The sequence below is a fragment of the Gopherus flavomarginatus genome, chromosome 21, assembly GCF_025201925.1.
Source record: "Gopherus flavomarginatus isolate rGopFla2 chromosome 21, rGopFla2.mat.asm, whole genome shotgun sequence".
Taxonomy (NCBI): Eukaryota; Metazoa; Chordata; order Testudines; family Testudinidae; genus Gopherus; species Gopherus flavomarginatus.
Window position 1 is genome coordinate 12,853,929 of NC_066637.1, and position 18,398 is coordinate 12,872,326.

At 38.8% G+C, this 18,398-nt stretch overlaps 2 protein-coding genes across 8 annotated transcripts in view; both read left to right on the forward strand.

Moving 5' to 3' along the window:
• Positions 1-2,505, forward strand: part of LOC127038884 (uncharacterized) — a 129,115-nt gene extending 126,610 nt beyond the window's left edge. The window contains exon 29 of the mRNA XM_050931956.1: positions 216-2,505. Coding sequence (XP_050787913.1) covers positions 216-517 — 302 coding nt within the window. The 3' untranslated portion in view covers positions 518-2,505. The remainder of the gene's footprint in view (positions 1-215) is intronic.
• A 2,663-nt stretch (positions 2,506-5,168) lies between these two features.
• Positions 5,169-18,398, forward strand: part of VPS13D (vacuolar protein sorting 13 homolog D) — a 188,379-nt gene continuing 175,149 nt past the window's right edge. For all 7 annotated transcript variants that reach the window (XM_050931510.1, XM_050931512.1, XM_050931515.1 and 4 more), the window contains exons 1-9: positions 5,169-5,249; positions 9,236-9,398; positions 11,104-11,181; positions 11,509-11,699; positions 14,049-14,129; positions 16,183-16,299; positions 16,619-16,723; positions 17,796-17,966; positions 18,150-18,250. In XM_050931510.1, coding sequence (XP_050787467.1) covers positions 9,302-9,398; positions 11,104-11,181; positions 11,509-11,699; positions 14,049-14,129; positions 16,183-16,299; positions 16,619-16,723; positions 17,796-17,966; positions 18,150-18,250 — 941 coding nt within the window. In that variant the 5' untranslated portion in view covers positions 5,169-5,249; positions 9,236-9,301. The remainder of the gene's footprint in view (positions 5,250-9,235; positions 9,399-11,103; positions 11,182-11,508; positions 11,700-14,048; positions 14,130-16,182; positions 16,300-16,618; positions 16,724-17,795; positions 17,967-18,149; positions 18,251-18,398) is intronic.

Sequence of the window (18,398 nt, forward strand, 5' to 3'; positions counted from 1 at the left end):
GGGCAGCCTCGGGTATTTAATTGCAGTGTAGACGTATCCTAGGTGATGCTACCAACTCTTGCCTATAGTAAGAGAAGGAAAGAGATTCAATCTACGTAGTCTGTTTTAAAACTTATAACTTTTTCTTAAGTCATTAAACTGGATAAAGAATCTTCTTATCCTGCTGTAGGTTTCACTTTTCCACTTTTAATTTTTGTTTTCTGTTTGTTTCACAGAGCATTCTGCTAGTGGAGGAACGCAGGTGAACGTAACTTGTATTGTTAACTTGTGTAATTCAAACCACAGCCCACAATTTGCAGAGCCGACCACTTCAGCCACCACGGGTCATGAAAATGTTCCCTACTGCACTCCAACAGAGGAAGAAATTCCCCTTTCTAAAGAAGAAAACCCCTTGAAAAGAGAATCTGAAATTCAAATCTCAGTGGAAGCTGCAGATAGTTTACCTCCAAGCTTACCGTTTCCAGAAGTAAAGCCATTTCCTCTGAGTGTTCAAGATGCAGGGATGAAAAATAGCTAAAGAAGATGACAGATCAGATATTGATCAATAAAACTCTAAGCAGCTTCTGATCTGCTAAAATAAACAATGCGTTAAGAATAGCATTCTTACGGAGACTTAAAATCTAAAATGTATAAAGATATGGAGGGATGCTGAGCCTTTTAAAAATGTTTTAGCCTTCTGATATGTAATGGCTTTAAAAGTTGAAGGAAGATCTGTGCAGAAGTCACTGTTATTTTTAAAAGCGTTCTTTTTCTTTTCAATTTTATTAGTTTGTTTATCCATCGAATTGTCACATGTAAGCTTCCTTCTGTCGTGCCTTTACCACGTGTCTTGATCCTGGCCTAGAGGGATCTCCTCTGCAGCTGAAAAGCAAGTGTATTCAGTCTTCGTGCTTGTTCAGTCATTGACCTATCTGCTGAGTCTGCCTCCAGGATGCCATTTAGGGATAATGATGGGATTTTTCATTCACACATCCCATTGGCTAAGAACAGGACTAAGACCAGCATTCCATGAGAAATGAGTTGGTGACCAGCTGTCCAATGCTGTTGATTTAGTCACATGTTTTTATGGCATCAGATTATACCATTTCCCATCTGATCTACCCACCTCTCAAAATATTCACTTTTTTTTTTTAAGGGATGTATGCTTCAGATCTTTCCTTCTGTCCTTGATACTTTTTGCTGCTGTTTTCTCTTTCTCTCTCATACGGTGGAGGCATATCTGTTCTCTAAGATTTATGTGTACTGGAGGGTAAAAATCTTCTACATTAGCTTTTATATTAGACTACAACTATTCTAGTCAACAATAGCAAAAATGCACTTATTTTTGTGTCAGCTGTACATATTTACTATATTTTTTTTAAAAAGAAAATATGTATTAAGTAGAACTTGTAACATCAAAGTAAGTAATTGTCAATCAAAGAGCTGTCATGTTTGTGCCATGGTTGATTTCATGCTGTTAGCTGGCTGACTCTTGAGGTTTGTCAGAGAGAATGGTGTGTGCCAAATATTTTCCTCTACATTTCAATTAATAATGGTGAAGACCCAGGCAAATACATATTTCATACAACTCATCCTGGTTGACCCCAGGAAACGGTGAAAGGCTGAATGGAACCTCAGAACCACAAAATCAGCTGTTTGTGATTATGTCGTCCTCTAGCAGCTGATCTGCAAGGAGATGGTACTCCTTACTGACAACTAGTGGAGACTTTTCTTTAGCGCCAGTGGCAGAAGTCTGCGCTTTTGTTCTGGGATTGTACTTCCCATAATCATGTTGCACATGTGTGGGTTAACCAGCAACTGTGATGTCTGCATTCAAACATAAATGTGTTACAAAGTGTGAGAATCAGATTCCGGCTAAGTCAAACTGGGGTATGAATTCTGTCCTTTATTAAAACACCTGCAAATCCTATTGGAGCTACTCAAGAGTAACAGAATGCAAAATTTATTCCAGAGGCTTTAGGCTGAAGAAGAATGTCTTTACGTAGCTTTCATTCAACAGCTGTGCTGAAGAGCAAGTGTGCTTTTACACTTCCACCTAAACTTTCAGGATTATCCTCTGTGGCTGTGGAGGTTTAGAGGTGAAACGTGCTGAACTATATTTTAACTTGCATTTGAGAGTATGCTCTGAAATGACTTAGCATATGGAAACACTGAAATTAATCCAAAACCACAGAATTTACGCTTACATAGGACTTGATTGCACAGCTGGCTGTTTCCAGCAATGTGCTGAATATCTGTATCTGTTGCTCATCACTTCCAAGAATTGGGTCTGTATTGAAACAGCAGCCTAAAGGAAAAATCGGGTTCAGCCATTGCAGTTAATTTTATATTATGCAGCTGCATGGTGGCATAAAAATCCTATGTGTTCATGTAAATATTATCAAAGAAATTTGTTAACTTAGTCATTAGCTGTGTATAAAAAAGTAAAAATCTGTTTTTTATTTTTATAATTTATGTATAACTTGAATTCTCCTGTCCTGTTCTTTCTAATAAACAAAGTGCCTTTATGTTTTCTTTTGTTTTTAAAAAATTAAAAAACTTACTATTTGTTGATTTCATTTGTATCCAAAACATTACTTTTGGCTCTTCTTTTTTTTTTTATCATTATTGCCTAAGTAAAGCAGGTTTGATCAAGTTCAGTCTCATCTACCACTTTCTAAATGTTGGTACTAGTTTGAAATTAAGTAGGATGTAGTAAAAAGCCTTTCATCTTGAATTTCAGAGAAGATGAGTGAAGCCGCGATCCTGCAATCTGTTCTGTGCCCTATTCCCACCCAAACTCCCATTGACTGCAGTGGTAAATGTGTTTAGCTGTGTGGAACTCATTGCAGGATGAGGGGCCTTAGTGATTATATCAGAAGATACAGTGTATGGAATGGTGCACAAAAATCCCAATGTCCTGTACTGTATGTAAACAGGCCTGTATAAATATTTATTACAACCAACCCGTGATGATTGACCTACAAAGAGGCTGAAACCGGTATGCTACTGCCACCTGGTGGAGAATCTCCTTTTATCTCCTGTTGGAGAGGTCTGTGCTTTTACAGGGTGAAGAACCAGAATTCTATTTCCGGCTTCTCACAATGCTGATATACAGAAAGTTGTCCCTGTGTATGTGGCCACAACAAATTGTTACAAAGGGTCACTGCCCCGTAAAACTGATTTTACATATAAGTTACTTAGGAGTGTCATAAAAAGTGACTGTATTTTATCTGAAATTTATTTACAGGAGTTACCAGTTGTGCTATGGGTTATTCTTTTAAGATTCAGTCTTGCAAAGTGCTGAGCAATATGGGCTGATTCAGTAAAGTACATGTTTAACTATAGGCTCCTGAGCAGTCTCACTGAAAGTAGTGGGAGTCTCTTGTCTTCAGCAGGCATTGAATAATGCCCTTAGTGTCTGTTTGGGGGATGAGGGAGGGAATATCCTTTCAACATGAAGCCATGCTAAAGATGGGTTTCCAACATTATCAGATACTAACTTTTTGTTTCACTTGTTTCCTTGAGGAAACATTTATTGTGTCTAAAACATGTTCCTTATGTGGCATCTTTTGGCTCATGACCATTATCAAATCAAGTGCTATTAAGGAACATTTGATCATACTGAAAATGTTTTGAAGCAAAAAATGTAGTTTCACACACTTTTGAAATTGTATCACATTGTGTGGTGGCCTCCCTTACAAATAAAATGTACCTTGCATTTTCCATAGCTATCCTTTGTCCTTGAAATGTAGGTGGTTCCACTGGTGCACTCATTGATGAACATCTCTATTACACACACACACAGTGGTATACAACTCACGTGATATGGATATATGCCTCTGGTACACACTTAGTGGTTGCACTGGGTGAGTTCCTATTGTGTGGGTGCGCATTTACTGGTGGAGTTGCTGCCTCTTGTGATTTAATCACAAGTCTTGCAATATTTATTATTTTTCTCTAATGTGCCAGCTGCTGGAGTCATAGAACTGGAAGAGACCTCGAGAGGTAATCTAATCCAGTCTCCTGCACTCAAGGCAGGACTAAGTATTATCTAGACTGTCCCTGACAGGTGTTTATCCCACCTGCTCTTAAAAATCCCCAGTGATGGAGATTCCACAACCTCCCTAGGCAATTTATTCCAGGGTTTAACCACCCTGACAATTTGGAAGTTTTTCCTAATGTCCAGCCTAAACCACCCTTGCTGCAATTTAAGCCCATTGCTTCTTGTCTATCCTCAGAGATTAAGAACAGTTTTTCTCTCCTCCTTCTAATAACCTTTTATGTACTTGAAAACTGTTATCATGTTCCCTTTGTCTTCTCTTCTCCAGACTAAACAAATCCAATTTTTTTCAGTCTTCCCTCCTAGGTCATGTTTTCTAGACTTTTAATCATTTTTGTTCTCTGGACTTTCTCCAATTTGTCCACACCTTTCCTGAAATGTGCCCAGAACTGGACACAATATTCCAGTTGAGGCCTAATCAGCATGGAGTAGAGCAGAAGAATTACTTCTCATCTTGTTTACAATACGCCTGCTATTACATCCCCGAATGATGTTTTGCAACAGCGTCACACTACTGACTGATAATTAGCTTGTGATTCACTGTGACCCCCAGATCCTTTTCTGCCGTACTCCTTCCTAGGCAGTCATTTCCCATTTTCATGTGATCACATCAGAATCTTGAGCTTTCAGTGAAAAATAAGAATACTGTTACCCTCATGGTTGGGAGACAAGCTTGAAAACAGGAAACAGTAGGGCTCAAAGACCAGAGAGAAAATAAGTCAACAACCCACGCTATTGTGTTTTAAAATCTCATATTTAAGCCAGTGTGGTGGTGATGATGGGGTTGGGGAGGTACGTTGACTCTATGATGTCCGCATGCTTGGTGGTGCTGGTGGCACTGTAGCAGGTGCACACCTGTGGGCCGCACACCCCCCTTGCTGCAATGCATGGCAGGGTGAGGCAGGAGGCTGCAGCTGCAGGGCGATGGCTGATGCCGAGGGCACCGCAGGGGACCTCTCGCTAACTCCTAGGCCTCAGGGCTCACTAGAAAGCAGGGCTGCAGGGGGCAGGTGTTTCCTTACATGGGCCCAGCTGGCCTCAAAGTTCTACCAGGCCCGGTGGGGGGCGGGGACGACGAGCGATTGCTCGGCACTCTACAGGCAGGCGGCCCCATCCGTTAGCTCCGGCTCGATTGGCGCAGGCTGCGGCTCACTCACTGGCAGGCCCTGCTCCGAGAGCGCCATTGAGGCGACAGGGAGCGAGGCAGGTACCTGCGGGGGGAGGCGCCGCTAACGGCTCCGGGGAGCGGGTCGCGTGGGGAGGCTGCCTGGGCTCCTGGCCCTGTGAGTGACCCCCCCCCCGGCGCCTGGTCTTCAGAGACTGACCCGCCCACCCCGGGGCTCCGCCCTCAGAGTGACCCCCCCACCTCGGACCCCCCTTAGCTCGCCGGGGGCCTGGCGCGCGGACAGCCCCCCCCTTAGCTCCCCGGGGGCCTGGCGCGCGGACAGCCCCCCCCTTAGCTCCCCGGGGGCCTGGCCCGCGGACAGCCCCCTCCCTTAGCTCCCCAGGGGCCTGCCCCCTCCCCGAGGCCTGGCCCTGGCTGTGATTCTCTGGCTCCCTTGCTAGGGCCCTGGCACCACTGCCCCCGCCCCCCGTTACATCCTCCCTCCAGCTGCCTGGCTCCAGCAGCCCCCCCCCCCCAGCGCCCTCATAGGGACCCTGTCACCCCAGCCTCCTGGGGCAGCCCCTGCTGCGCTCTGAGCAAGGTGACCTTTCCCTGCCTCATGCCAGTGGCACCTACCTTTTCCTAGGGGTTTACTGCTGTCTGATCCCCAAACAGTGACCCCCTCGGGCTGTATAGCCAGAGTCCAGCAGCGTATTCAGCCCCCAATGACCCCTTACACTGACCCGGCACTAAGACCGCCCTTCCCGTGGGCCTGCCTTTACCAGGGGGCAGGCTCTGCCAGCCCACTCACCCCAGTACTCATATCCCGCAGGGCCTGTGCCACTGGTTTTAAAAGTTCCCTTCCCTCCAAAGAGTCATCATGAGGTTTCTGAGATTTCTTGACGCATCATCCCATCCTTTCTTAATACAGTCCCCACTCCTCCAGCCCTTTCTGATAAATGTTTGCTCACTTTTATTTAGTATTTTCCAAATAAGATTGTATATATCCCATGGTTAATTTAAACTAAGGTCAGAATTTACTGGAGTTTAACTCAAGTGTGATGACTTGCAGAAATGTGTCATCCTTTTCATGTGATCCTGTTTTTTTTTTAATAACATATCCAGTCTATCCTAACACTGTCTCAAGGTTTTCTTCTTGATTTTGCATCTACAATTCTCTCTGAAGAATGGAGTGGGAAGGATAGGGATATTGCTTGGAAGTTGGTTAAAACTTTTACTTTATTAGTCATAGCTGCAATTTGAATCTCAACTAAAAGTGAAAGGTGAATGGCAGTATCGGCTGTGTGAAAGACAAGACTTTAGTTTGTGGAGTGTAGCTAGCATTGCCTATGGAAACTATTAAAGGCACTTTAAATCAAAAGATCTGATAGTTTCAATTAATGAGCTTGTTGACTTTTAATATTTTTGGTTTTAATCGTTTAAGTTACTTTGCATTATTTTAAGCTGTTTTGTGTTTAACTTTTAGTTCTAGTCAATTTCACTTTTCAGCCTTAGCGCTACTCTGTGTTTGGGTTTTTAATGCTCAAGAGAAATTGAATGTTAGGGGGCGGGGTTTAATAGAAGAAAGGTTTCACTGATATTTTAAAAAATGTAAACATTCATATTGCAACCATCAGTCAAGTAAAACTCATATTAGCGATGGAAAAACCCTGAATTTTAATATAAAAATTAAAATATGGTCCTCAAATTAATTATTTCCCTTTAGTGTCCTGCTTTTTTATATAAAGTATCATTTTCACTTTCCACCAGCTGCAACTCCGTGTTTTAGAAAATTGGTTCATGTTGCCTTGGGGAAAATGATGTACCCCCAGACACTCAGTTAATAAAGCAGGGGTATGTATAGTATTTTTCCACCTCATACCGTGTATTCACCCTTTGTTTACCAATGCTTAGGTAAGCGCTTGGTCCTGCTCCCATTGACGTTAATTATAGTTCTACAGTTGACTTCGATGACAGCACTGTGAGGCAGAAATTACAATGTGCCTTTTTATTTTCTCGCAACAGCAGGGGTTGAAATAGAAATGTTTTGGTAAAGATTGTGAGGGTAAAAAATTGGAAGTGTGAGCATTGTCAAAGTATGTGTATTTTATCTTTAGAATCTTGACAGTATCCCTTTAAAAATGGTAAGATCATGATAGCTGTCAGTATTATCTGAGTTTATTGAACCTGAGCTAAGTAACTTGTTTTGCAAGTGTATATAAGAGTGCCACAAAGAAATAGAATTAAAGGCCCTGTACTGGAAGCTGATCTACACAGGTAGATCTCTAGTCGTTCACTGTACCCATTGACTTCACTGGGTGTGAAGATCCTCTGATATCAATCAACTTGTTGAATTGGTGCCTTTGTTAGCAAAAGTTGAGTTGAACTTTCCATGCATACACACTGCTCTTTCAGTTCACGTCCACTGAGGCAAGATTAATGGCACTAGATTCTTTTCAGCAATGGGTGCTGGCATCCCAGCATGGTCAAGTGGCTTCTTTTATGAACATGATTATATGTTGGTCAGAAAGCTTAAAAGACTAACTGAATAAATACAACATAAATATTTCAGACTGAAACTACTAAAGGTATATAATGTATCACTGAGGGTATAAATATGTAGTGTATAGAAGTGTGCTGAAAGAAGGCACATGCTTATTTGCGTCCTGTGCAGAGAGCTAAGTAAAAGTTAGGATGAAATTACCCATTTTTTCCTGTTCTAGGGCCAGATTGCCTTCTACAAAAGTAACTGCTTTTTAGGGGACAGGAAATTCATCAATTTTCATTTATGGAGTTTCTGGTGCACTCTTCTTTCAGGGAGTTAGGGTTTCACTCTTCCTATAATGGAAAGGGCTGGAAGTTTGGCTCACTTATTTTCTCAGAAAACCTGATCTGTAGAGTCCCTGAGATCCACAGAACATGGGCATTGGCTCCTCTCAATCATTTTCAGAGCAGTGCTGCAAGGATTTCCCCCTGCTAGCTGCTGCTCCTGGGAATCTTGTTCAGGGGGTTTTACACAGAATGGAGTGGGGATAGCAAATAATATTGGCCAGATCAGCATTAATGTGAACTAAAACAAGTTTTGGGGTGGGTATGTGCATGTGCACTCAGATAGTAGTGATAGACATGGTATGAAGCCATACATAAAAATTGGGGAGAGAACACTGTCACAGTGTGTGGCCAACCTCCACTCCACAATTTGCAAAGTTGGAGAGCCCTGACCTTATGGAGTACCAGTAGAGGGGTTTCCTTTGGGATTTGAAGGACAGGTACAAGGCTACAGAGACAGCACATTAACCTGCATCCAGAACTGCTTATTTTTGGTCTCCTTCCTGAAGACAGAGAGGGCAGTGCAGTATCTTGTCTTTTATTGCTTCAAAATAGGACAGTGCTGCAATATGAAGAATGCAAAGATTAATTTTTGTATGATGATTCTATGAGTAGAGGTTATATAAGATCATATTATGTAAGTATAATGCTTTGATTAGTAGATTTCAAAGTGCTTTAGTCAGTATTGTTATCCCCATTTCACAGATGGGAAAGCTAAGGCACAGAGAAGTGAAGTGGTTTGCTCAAGGTCACCCAGCAGGCTAGTGGCAGAGATCGGAATAGAACTCAGGTCTCCTGAGTTGTGGTCCAGTGCTCTATTCACTAGGTCACTCTGCTTGGTGTTTTTAATCACTAAAGCACTACAAATCTCAGTGTGGAAAAGGTTTAAAAAACTTAGCGCAGTCTACCACAATAAAGATTGCAGCAGGTGAGGTGGTGATATGGGAGTTCATACAGTCTAATATTGTATAAATAAAATGAGTACAACTAGTAACTTCATTGCACTGTGCTCTGACCTGGGATTAACAGAGTAATTAAAAGTAGCTGTACATAGCAAAATTCTTACATTTTTTTTAAAGCAGCTGCTCTAGGAAAACATCTTGCACTTAGTATTCATTTTCCAGTGCCTTTGGGATGGGATTATTAAAGTGAAAATTGTTTGCAATTGTGTCACAATTTCTCTATGTTGGAGTGTGAGAAATGGTTTGAGAGCCCATAGTATATCTCTTAGACATGTTTCCGTTTTGCATTTAAAACAGAATACAACTGAACTATGGAACAGAGCGTGACAACAGAGTCTTAGCCACCGCTCCCAGGATACAATCATGTTGGAAGGACTGGTAGCCTGGGTCCTCAACACCTATTTGGGCAAATATGTCAATAACCTGAACACAGACCAACTCTCAGTAGCTCTTCTGAAAGGTAAGGGTTATTAGCATTGTTTGATGTATCTTTGTTTTATATTTGAAGAATTATATTGATAGAATGATTTTGTATTCACTGAAAGCTGGAAAACATATATTGAATATATTTTACATTTGCCTTACTGATTAGCACTTACGTCCTTGTTCTTATATTGTAGTAATAAATTGACATAAATAAGAATATACAATTTAAAACAAAAATAATGAGTAAATCTTCCTGCTTTCCCAGAGTGCCAGCTTGATTTTTTTTAGATAGACTAATGAAAAAAAGGATTTTCTGATAACACGCACTATTAGGGTGTACTGAGGGTTTGTTTTTGAAATAAGTAACGATCTATATGGGTTTTCTGTTCTACTCTACTCTTAATGTTTTGAAGGGTCTTCTGGGAACACTCGAGCAACAACTCCAAATGCCCTCAGGCATACCTTTTTCTATGTTCACACACACTTGTCTGCTGCCTCTTGTTTCATTTTCAGTTTTGCTGCTGCTGTTATTAGTAAGAAACCTCTTTCAGAGCCTTGCAAATGTTATGCACCATCCATGAACAGTGAAAGTGACTATGCACTTGACCACTGTGCGTGTGTCAAGTAAAGAAATTGACAAAATAGAAGGAAATAATATTTTTTAAATCTATTTGTTACAGTAATCATAGGGGTTGCTTGCAACAGTAGTAGATTCAACATCTTCTAATGGAAATCTGATTTTTTTAAAAACTGGAATTCCTTTAAATATCAAGTGACAATAGCGAGTGTTCCAGGAAATCATTGTATTTCAAGATATTTAGTACAATATTTAAAGTATTTTTACAGAACATATATCAGAGAGCACACATGAGTCCAGCCAATGATATGGGTTATTCATGTAATTTTTGAAAACCAGTAAAGCAAACAGTGGCATGTCATCTATATCTGGAGTGCTCTATGGAACAGGGATTTCAGGAGAATTTTAAAGGTGAGAAATAGTGCTTAGCAAATGTTAACTGGAAAGTTGTATCAAGCAGATAGGGATGCTTTTGATAGCGTATTCAGGGTGAACGAGGGGAGAGAGAAGTTTGTATGGAAAATAGGCAGCTTAACAGTTGCTTTAGTTTTCAATATGTAGTTGCAATGATAGTTTGTGTGTGGACGTTTTGAAATTTCTTCTCGCGCTATAGAATGTACATAACAGGTAATGGTGAGAACTTATTTGAATACTCACTGACTCATGAAGAGTGGAGTAGTAATTCATGATTTTTTAAAAAAAAAGTCTTGACTGAGTTATGTAATGTAGTCTCTCACCTTCACTTGTTTTGAGAAGAAATTTTTTTACACTGCAAGGTGCCAGTTTTGACTGTTGGTTACTTAAAGAAATAATTCTAGGATGGAATTTTGGCTGTCAAAAAAAAAAAATTGCTTTCCAGATGCTTTGCTGTTGATGGAGACGTTCAGATTAAGCACCTTGAAATATATGCGGTAACCATATCAAATAACTCTGGCAGATGGCATTTGAAAATATTACAAAATATTAAATATCACATCTAACTGCCTCATTCTTTAAAATGATAGATTTGCTTTGTTCGTGAAATCGAATTTTTATCCTACTTCATTTATTTTTATTAGTTTTAAAGAAGAAACTTCTTATTGGTATTAAATTCATAATCCTCAGCCAGGCAGTCTTTAACTGAATTTTGCTCAACAGATTGCTGTTTCTCTTCCTCCTGCAGGTGCTGTTGAATTGGAAAACCTACCGTTAAAGAAAGATGCCTTGAAGGAACTGGAGTTGCCATTTGAAGTAAAAGCAGGTATGTACTTGTGCTTGTGTGTGTGACAGGTGTTCTCTACAGGAATTATTCATTTTGTTAGTTCCTGCTACAAGTATGAAGCATTTCATACACTGGTGATTCTTTTAAGAGATCTTTTAGTAATAAGTCATAGCTGGAACTGATCTTAAAATAAGAATTAGAAACTAAGTGTCAGATTCTTGGACAAATAATGTAATCTGAATTTATGGCCATCAAATTCTGTTTTAACGTTGCAACGATGACGTCTTTTTTCCTTTCTCACTTTACGTAGAGTATAACAGTGTAACTCTGTAGGATTCTAACAGTGTTTCATCTTGGTGATTCTAGGTTTCATTGGCAAAATAACGCTCCAGATACCTTTTTATCGCCCACATGTGGATCCCTGGGTGATATCTATCTCAAAGCTTCACTTAATTGGTGCACCAGAAAAGCAAGGAGATTTTGATGAAGAAAGGGAGAAGTTGCTGGAAAGAGAACACAAGAAAGCTCTTCTTTTAGCACTGGAAGAAAAATGGAAAGTGAGTAACATAGGACTTATTTTTTAAAATAAAGGAGTTGATTTTGTTTTACTGTTATGGAAGATTGATCACATGTAAATCTTCTGCCAAATGTAAGTCTCTTTTTGAGTGAATTTCCAGGAAACCAAGTTATGATTTGGTCTGCAAGTGATAAGGCATCTTGGTCTTTGGCTTCCTCAGTAGACTGAGGAGACCCGATCTATTTTATCGTCACTTCAGATCACAGCAATTTCACTGTCACTGTACTGCTACCTGGCCAGTGTTTCTGAGTTGATTAAAGATACCGGTTAAAGCTCAACCCAGATCAGATGAAGTATTAATGGTGGGCTGGGGATATCTGGAGAATCTCCCGTGATCATTTAATGTGGTTTACCCTAGGAAGTTTGGTAAGCATAGCAACTTAGGTGTACATTTTTAAAAAAAAATTTTTTTTTATTTTGAGCTGTATGTGGTAGCGTATGGTTTTTGTTTTGTTTTTTCCCCCTCTCTCCAAGATATTCACAAGTTTCCTTTTCTTTTGGACCCAGACTGCTCCACAATGATCCATACTTTGACTAAGTTACAAATATGCTTTTTGTTTGGAATTTCCATGGAGAGCCACTTTTGGTAGTTGCAACCTGCATGATATAGCTGCACAACCTCAAGGGCCCTTATCTACACGTGTTGATTACTTCCATGCTTTAGGAACTGTGCTGATTACTTGTTATTCCACAAATGTGCTTTGAGAGATGACTGCTAAGATGCAAAATCTTAAATGTAGGACCAATTTACTGGAGGAACTGACTGCTGTCCAGTTTCCTGTTATTGGCATATTCTCAAGGAGATGGGAGGCAGGCTGTGCTCCACTGAGAGCCTGCAACTCTGGAATGCTATCTTTCTAGATAAGGAAAGAATAAATGTGTAGCTCAAACGTTTGTTTTTAGTTTTATTTGGTAGGAAGATGACGTGGGTGTTATGAAATCACACTCTGATTATTACTGGCCCATGTTGTAATTTTGAGTGTGGAGATGTATTTTTTTTATAGCACTTTTGAAAATTCCACCTTTTTAATGTGTATTTATTTTCACACGTAATGTTAGGAACTCGGGGCCCTTTGACCATAACACGTTAATTATTGTGAATTACTGATAGAGTTCCATTAACCCATGCTTATGTTGATCTGAACTATAACCACAGATGCTGTTCTTTCTAAGAACATGTACTATGTTGGTGATTGACGCTGTCATTACAGATGCTTTGGAGTGTACTATGGGCTGCTGAATAGATTCCCCCCCCCCATTTATAAACTACAATAGATGACTCCAGTCTGAAGTAAGATACACATGTACAGCAGTAGAAAAGTCAAGAGACTAAAGGAAGACAATATGTTTCAAAAAGAGAGATTTTAATAAAACAAAATAGAGGAAAGAGCTTGCTGGGGATTATGTGCTTTACGTTTCTACTAAAATCCTATCTTCTTAGTAGTTGGCAAGTGGTCTGTGTAGGGGGATATTTCAGAATATCAAAATAGAGGTTAACCCCCTCTGCCGCATTAACCCCCAAATAATAGTAAATCATATAAATAGGAGCTAACTATAAATATTTTCTAATACATTTCTTGCTAACAATATTTTAGCTTGATATCATTACTACTGATAATTTGATATTAAGTACAGTTTCTAACCTTATACTCATAGACAATTTGTAATTGTCCTGATACAGAAAAGCATCTGTTACCTATCCTCATCCATGTGTGGTGTGTAAATTACATTATAATTTTCTCTTAATACACCCGTTTTATAACATTAACAAATTACCTCATATTGAATATATTTTTGACTTGCAATAAATACTTCTTCTAATGCTTTTCCATCTTCCAAGAGATTGTCGTGTAGTTCATGCCCCAAATTGTGGTTTTTAAAAAATATTACCAAAGCTAATAGTAATAGTTTTAAAATGTCCTGAAAATGGACTATTTCAATGAAAATAGTCTTTTATGTAGAAGTAAACATTCCCTACCAGTGTTTGCAATGCAAACATAGTGCTAATGGAACAGAACCAAAACGTGAAACTAACTAGCTTCCTTTGTGTGCTTCATTTAACATAGCCTTTGAAAATAAAAGGCATAAATGGTAAAAAAGTAAAGTGCCATTTAAAAATTCTTTCTTTATTATAATCTAAACTTTTAGTAAAACAAGTAAGTCGTTGTTTATTAAATAGGAGTTTTAAGATGACAATCCCTTTCTAATATAGTGTCTGACTAGCAATCTCCTGCATTATTTAGATTTTTTCCTCTGGCTTTGTAAGCATTAATATTTTATTTTCCAGACTTTATATTTAAAGAAAATAGCTGTTCTCTGTCTCTTTCAGAAAGAACGACAGCAGAAAGGAGAATCTTACTGGTATTCAGTTACTGCATCTGCAGTCACAAGAATTGTAGAGAACATTGAAGTAAGTCTAATGGGACCCACAATCTTTCATTCTATTTATTAGAGAATACTTAGTTTGTATATAATGTGCTTCTTGTTTATTTTCAGGGGACTCAATGTGTGTAAAATGGAGGTGGATACTTAGTAGAGAGAGACCCCTTTCCGTGCTAGAATCTTTATTCCTCTGAACCAAGCCAGAATTGGCAAAGTGAGGGGTTTATGGGAAGGAAGGAATCTTTTTCACCCTCCTGAGCCTTCGAGAAGTGTCATTCATCCTTGCTTTGTAGGGGTCGATGGACAATAGATCCATATAAAAGCTGTCTAGCTTTATGGTTCTCCTTACTATAATATTGGAGTGCCTTCCAAGTTAATACTTATATTATAACTTTTAAAATTGGATTACACACAGGCTTATGTATAATGTTTTGAGCGTGACAAGTTTGGTGAGGTAATATCTTGCACTAGACCAGCGTCTGTGTTTTGTTCTTCACATCTGCTTGGGAAGTAGATGTCGCTGTTAAGTTTGACTTCCTTCTTAATGTTGTGAAGTTTCCATTTTAAATGGCAAAATTCATTATCTTCCATTGTTGCTTGCAGTGTTGGTGTTGCTATGTGTGTGAGTCCTAAGATGTGAGAGTAGCATTAAAATATATAAAGAAGAAAATGTAAATACACTTCTGAGATTCTAGTACTTTGACTTTTGCTTAATTTTGCTTATTTCTGGTGCATGAAGCTTGATGCTGTCTGAAAGATTGTTTAACATACACAAATAAAATGTATATGCAGTCTTCATCTAGCAGTATTGGCTAGGCACACAGCAAAACCCTTTCTCCTTAGTTGCAAGCTGAAAATTCTAGAGCCTGGGCTCTTTTACTTTTCACTTTTAAAGCCATAATAAAACTAATGGTATTTTCACATTCATTTATTCTTAGCTATATATTTGCTAATTAAAATTTATAAGAACATCTGTATTATCAAAAAATTTGTCTAAAGAAACCAAAAAAAAAAAAAAGTATCAGAGGGATAGCATTGTTAGTCTGGATTTGTAAAAAGCAGCAAAAAGTCCTGTGGCACCTTAAAGAATAACAGATGTATTGGAGCGTAAGCTTTCGTGGGTGAATACCTGCTTCATCAGATGCATGTAATGGAAATTTCCAGAGGCAGGTATAAAGATGCAGGCAAGAATCAGTCTGGAGATAATGAGGTTAGTTCAGTCAGGGAGAATCAGGCCCTCTTCTAGCAGTTGAGGTGTGAACACCAAGGGAGGAGGAACTGCTTTTGTAGTTGGCCAGCCATTCACAGTCTTTGTTTAATCCTGATCTGATGCAACCTTCCCTGTAATATCTTCTAAAATCTATTTATGCTAGCTGCCATGTAATGAATTTGTCCCCTTACTTCACTTATATGTAGAGGATATAGTCTGTGCTAACTCTTTATTGAGGGATCGCTTCCATGTACTGGTACTTATCGCATAACAGAAAACTGAGGTAACAGTCAGTTGTAAACGGCTGTCATTAACAATAACTAGAAATAACTGGGGCCTTCCAGAGATGATATAGCATGTAGTGATGACACAAGTCAGATATTCTGGATGTGAAAGCTTGGGCCGAGTATTGTACAGTAAAGCATGAAACAGCAAAATTCATTTAGTTCCATGACCATTATGAGATTTTGCCACTTGTAAAATTAATTCAGGTCACCACTTCATGTTCTGCTAATGAGCACTAGTTTTTATTCTAGTCTGTATTTGAGCAACATAAATTTCTGTATGACTACAGCAACTGTGGCCTGCAAGCAAGGGTAGTAGTAAAACAGCAGAGAAAAATCACCTGTTTTGTGAAAATGACAAATGCTGTAGCTGGTGTTTTTAACGTCTGGGGAGATGGGTAGACCAGAGAGAACAGAGGAAGAAATATGGAATGGAGCCCGTGGGAGTGCAGTCAGGAAATGGCAGAAGGGTCCCATCAAAGAATAACCATTTAAATAAATCTTGTTTGTTTCTTGAAGGTTCCGTAAATCTGTTTCAAGCATAACACAATCTTTTTGCTCTGTGCCACTTCTTTCTCTCTCCTCAGTTAAAAATTCAAGATGTCCATTTGCGGTTTGAGGATGGCATCACAAATCCTTCACAGCCATTTGCCTTTGGAGTGTGCATCAAAAATGTATCAATGCAAAATGCTGTAAATGAGCCTGTGAGTATAGGTCAAAGTTAACACTGCGTGAAGAAACGATACTCGCTAAGATGTGATGTGTCACTTTTCTATGAGAATAATATAACTTTTTCCTGTTTTTAAAATGCAATACAATGGTTGCTATTAAATTACTGCAAATATTGTTTTATAATATAACAATCTTATCCTTAAGAATTACGGTGGATACTATGATAAAGTAAAAAAACAGCTGCATGTTACACACTGAATATTTAATGGTGATCACAATACAGTTAGATTTAAAATAATTTGTCACATTTTGTTTGATGCATTGTGACCGAATTCAAATTTTTCACTTAAGGTAGAGAAATTGATGCGGAAAAAGCAGTTGGATGTTTCTGACTTCAGTATTTATTGGGATACTTGTTGCACTTTATTGGGAGACCTGCCTCTTGGTGAGCTACAGGTATGAGATGAACATTTGGAAGGAATAATGTTTACTTGCATGTGTAGAGAGAAATCAAGACTTTCACATTCTTCTACTGGGTTGTAATACAATGTAAAATAAATTTTATAGTGGATCTAGGTCTAGGAATATTTGGAGCAACTGAAGCTATGTGGATTCATGATGTCATGGAAAGATTAGTATGGGACCAAGTAAAAACTGAACTATGAACTACCTGACATTGCCAGTTTAAATTATCTTCTTTAAAAGCCCTCCTTAAAACATACTGCTTCCATGAGACCTGTCAATGGTACTACAAATACAGACTGTAAAATAGTAATTCAGCCTATAAATATTAAGCCCTGATATTCTATATGCTATCAACATGATTACCTTCTCCTAAGAGCAGTTTTCCTCTATTTGTATTTACTGGTATCTTTGTTCCACCTCTTGATTTGTAATGCTGTGTTCTTGGTCTAATTTAGGCCTCAGTGTGGCTATTGGATCTTATATCTGTGTCGAGTTGCACTGAATTCAATGGGAGTCCTTTCAGGATTCAAGAGTGTACGTGTGTTCATCGTACTGCTTTAGATTGTGGGTGCCAAAGGACAGAGGCTGGGTTTTTCTTTTCAGTTACTATGCAAAATATGGTTTTGTGGCTAAAAATGGCACCAGCATTTCCCCCAACTTCTGTATCATCTTTGGTAAATCATTTCATCTTTTTATGCCCCACTGTATTTATCTATGCAATGGGGATATTATTTTCTTACCTCCATAGGAGTGTTAGACTAAATTCATTCATTTTTATAAAGTGCCTTGAGAACCTCTGAAGAAACTATAGAAATGCAAAGTATTATCATTTGTGAAGTACCTTCCACAGCTAAGGCACTCAGTAAATAATTTCCCCAAATATTTAAACAAGATTACCTTCTTGATAAGAATGATTTCATGAGGAGGTAAAACCTGGTTAAAGGAGATGGAATTCCAGCAGTGTAATACACCTAGTAGAATCCTTATTAGCAAATCGTCATTTAAATAAATTGGGTATGTGTGTTCTATGCAGTGACTGATTGAATTTGCTTGTAACTCACAGGAAGCAATGGACAAAAGTATGGAGAGCCGTGATCATAATTACATCGTGGAGCCTGTATGTACTTCAGCTCTCCTCAAGAGAAACTGTTCTAAGGAACCTTTAAGATCGCGACATACACCACGGCTTGAATGTGATATCCAGCTTGAGACAATACCATTAAAACTTTCACAGGTAAAATGATTTCTCAGTGAATCACTTCTCCAGATCAGGCTTTAGATGTTGTTTATTTTCAGTTGACCCACAGAACATAAAATTGAGATTTAATCGTTTTGCTGATAAATTATCAGAGTGGCTTATAATTTAACAGAATACATTAACACTGGCAAATTGATCTATATGCTGTTTAATTAAAAGATGCAGTATCAGCAAATCATGGGGTTCTTAAAGGAACTGGATCGAAAAGAGCGACAGCAAAAATTCAGGAAATGGAAACCAAAGGTTACGATAGCTGACAAGTAAGGTTTTTGGTTTTTTTTATACTATTGATATTTTTATGTAATGATATAAAATACCCTTTTATGCAGTCTTATGTTTATTTTACACTTATCTGAACAACACTGTTTTAGTCTAAAGTTAGGGCAAAAGTCACAAAGGTGGTAGCTA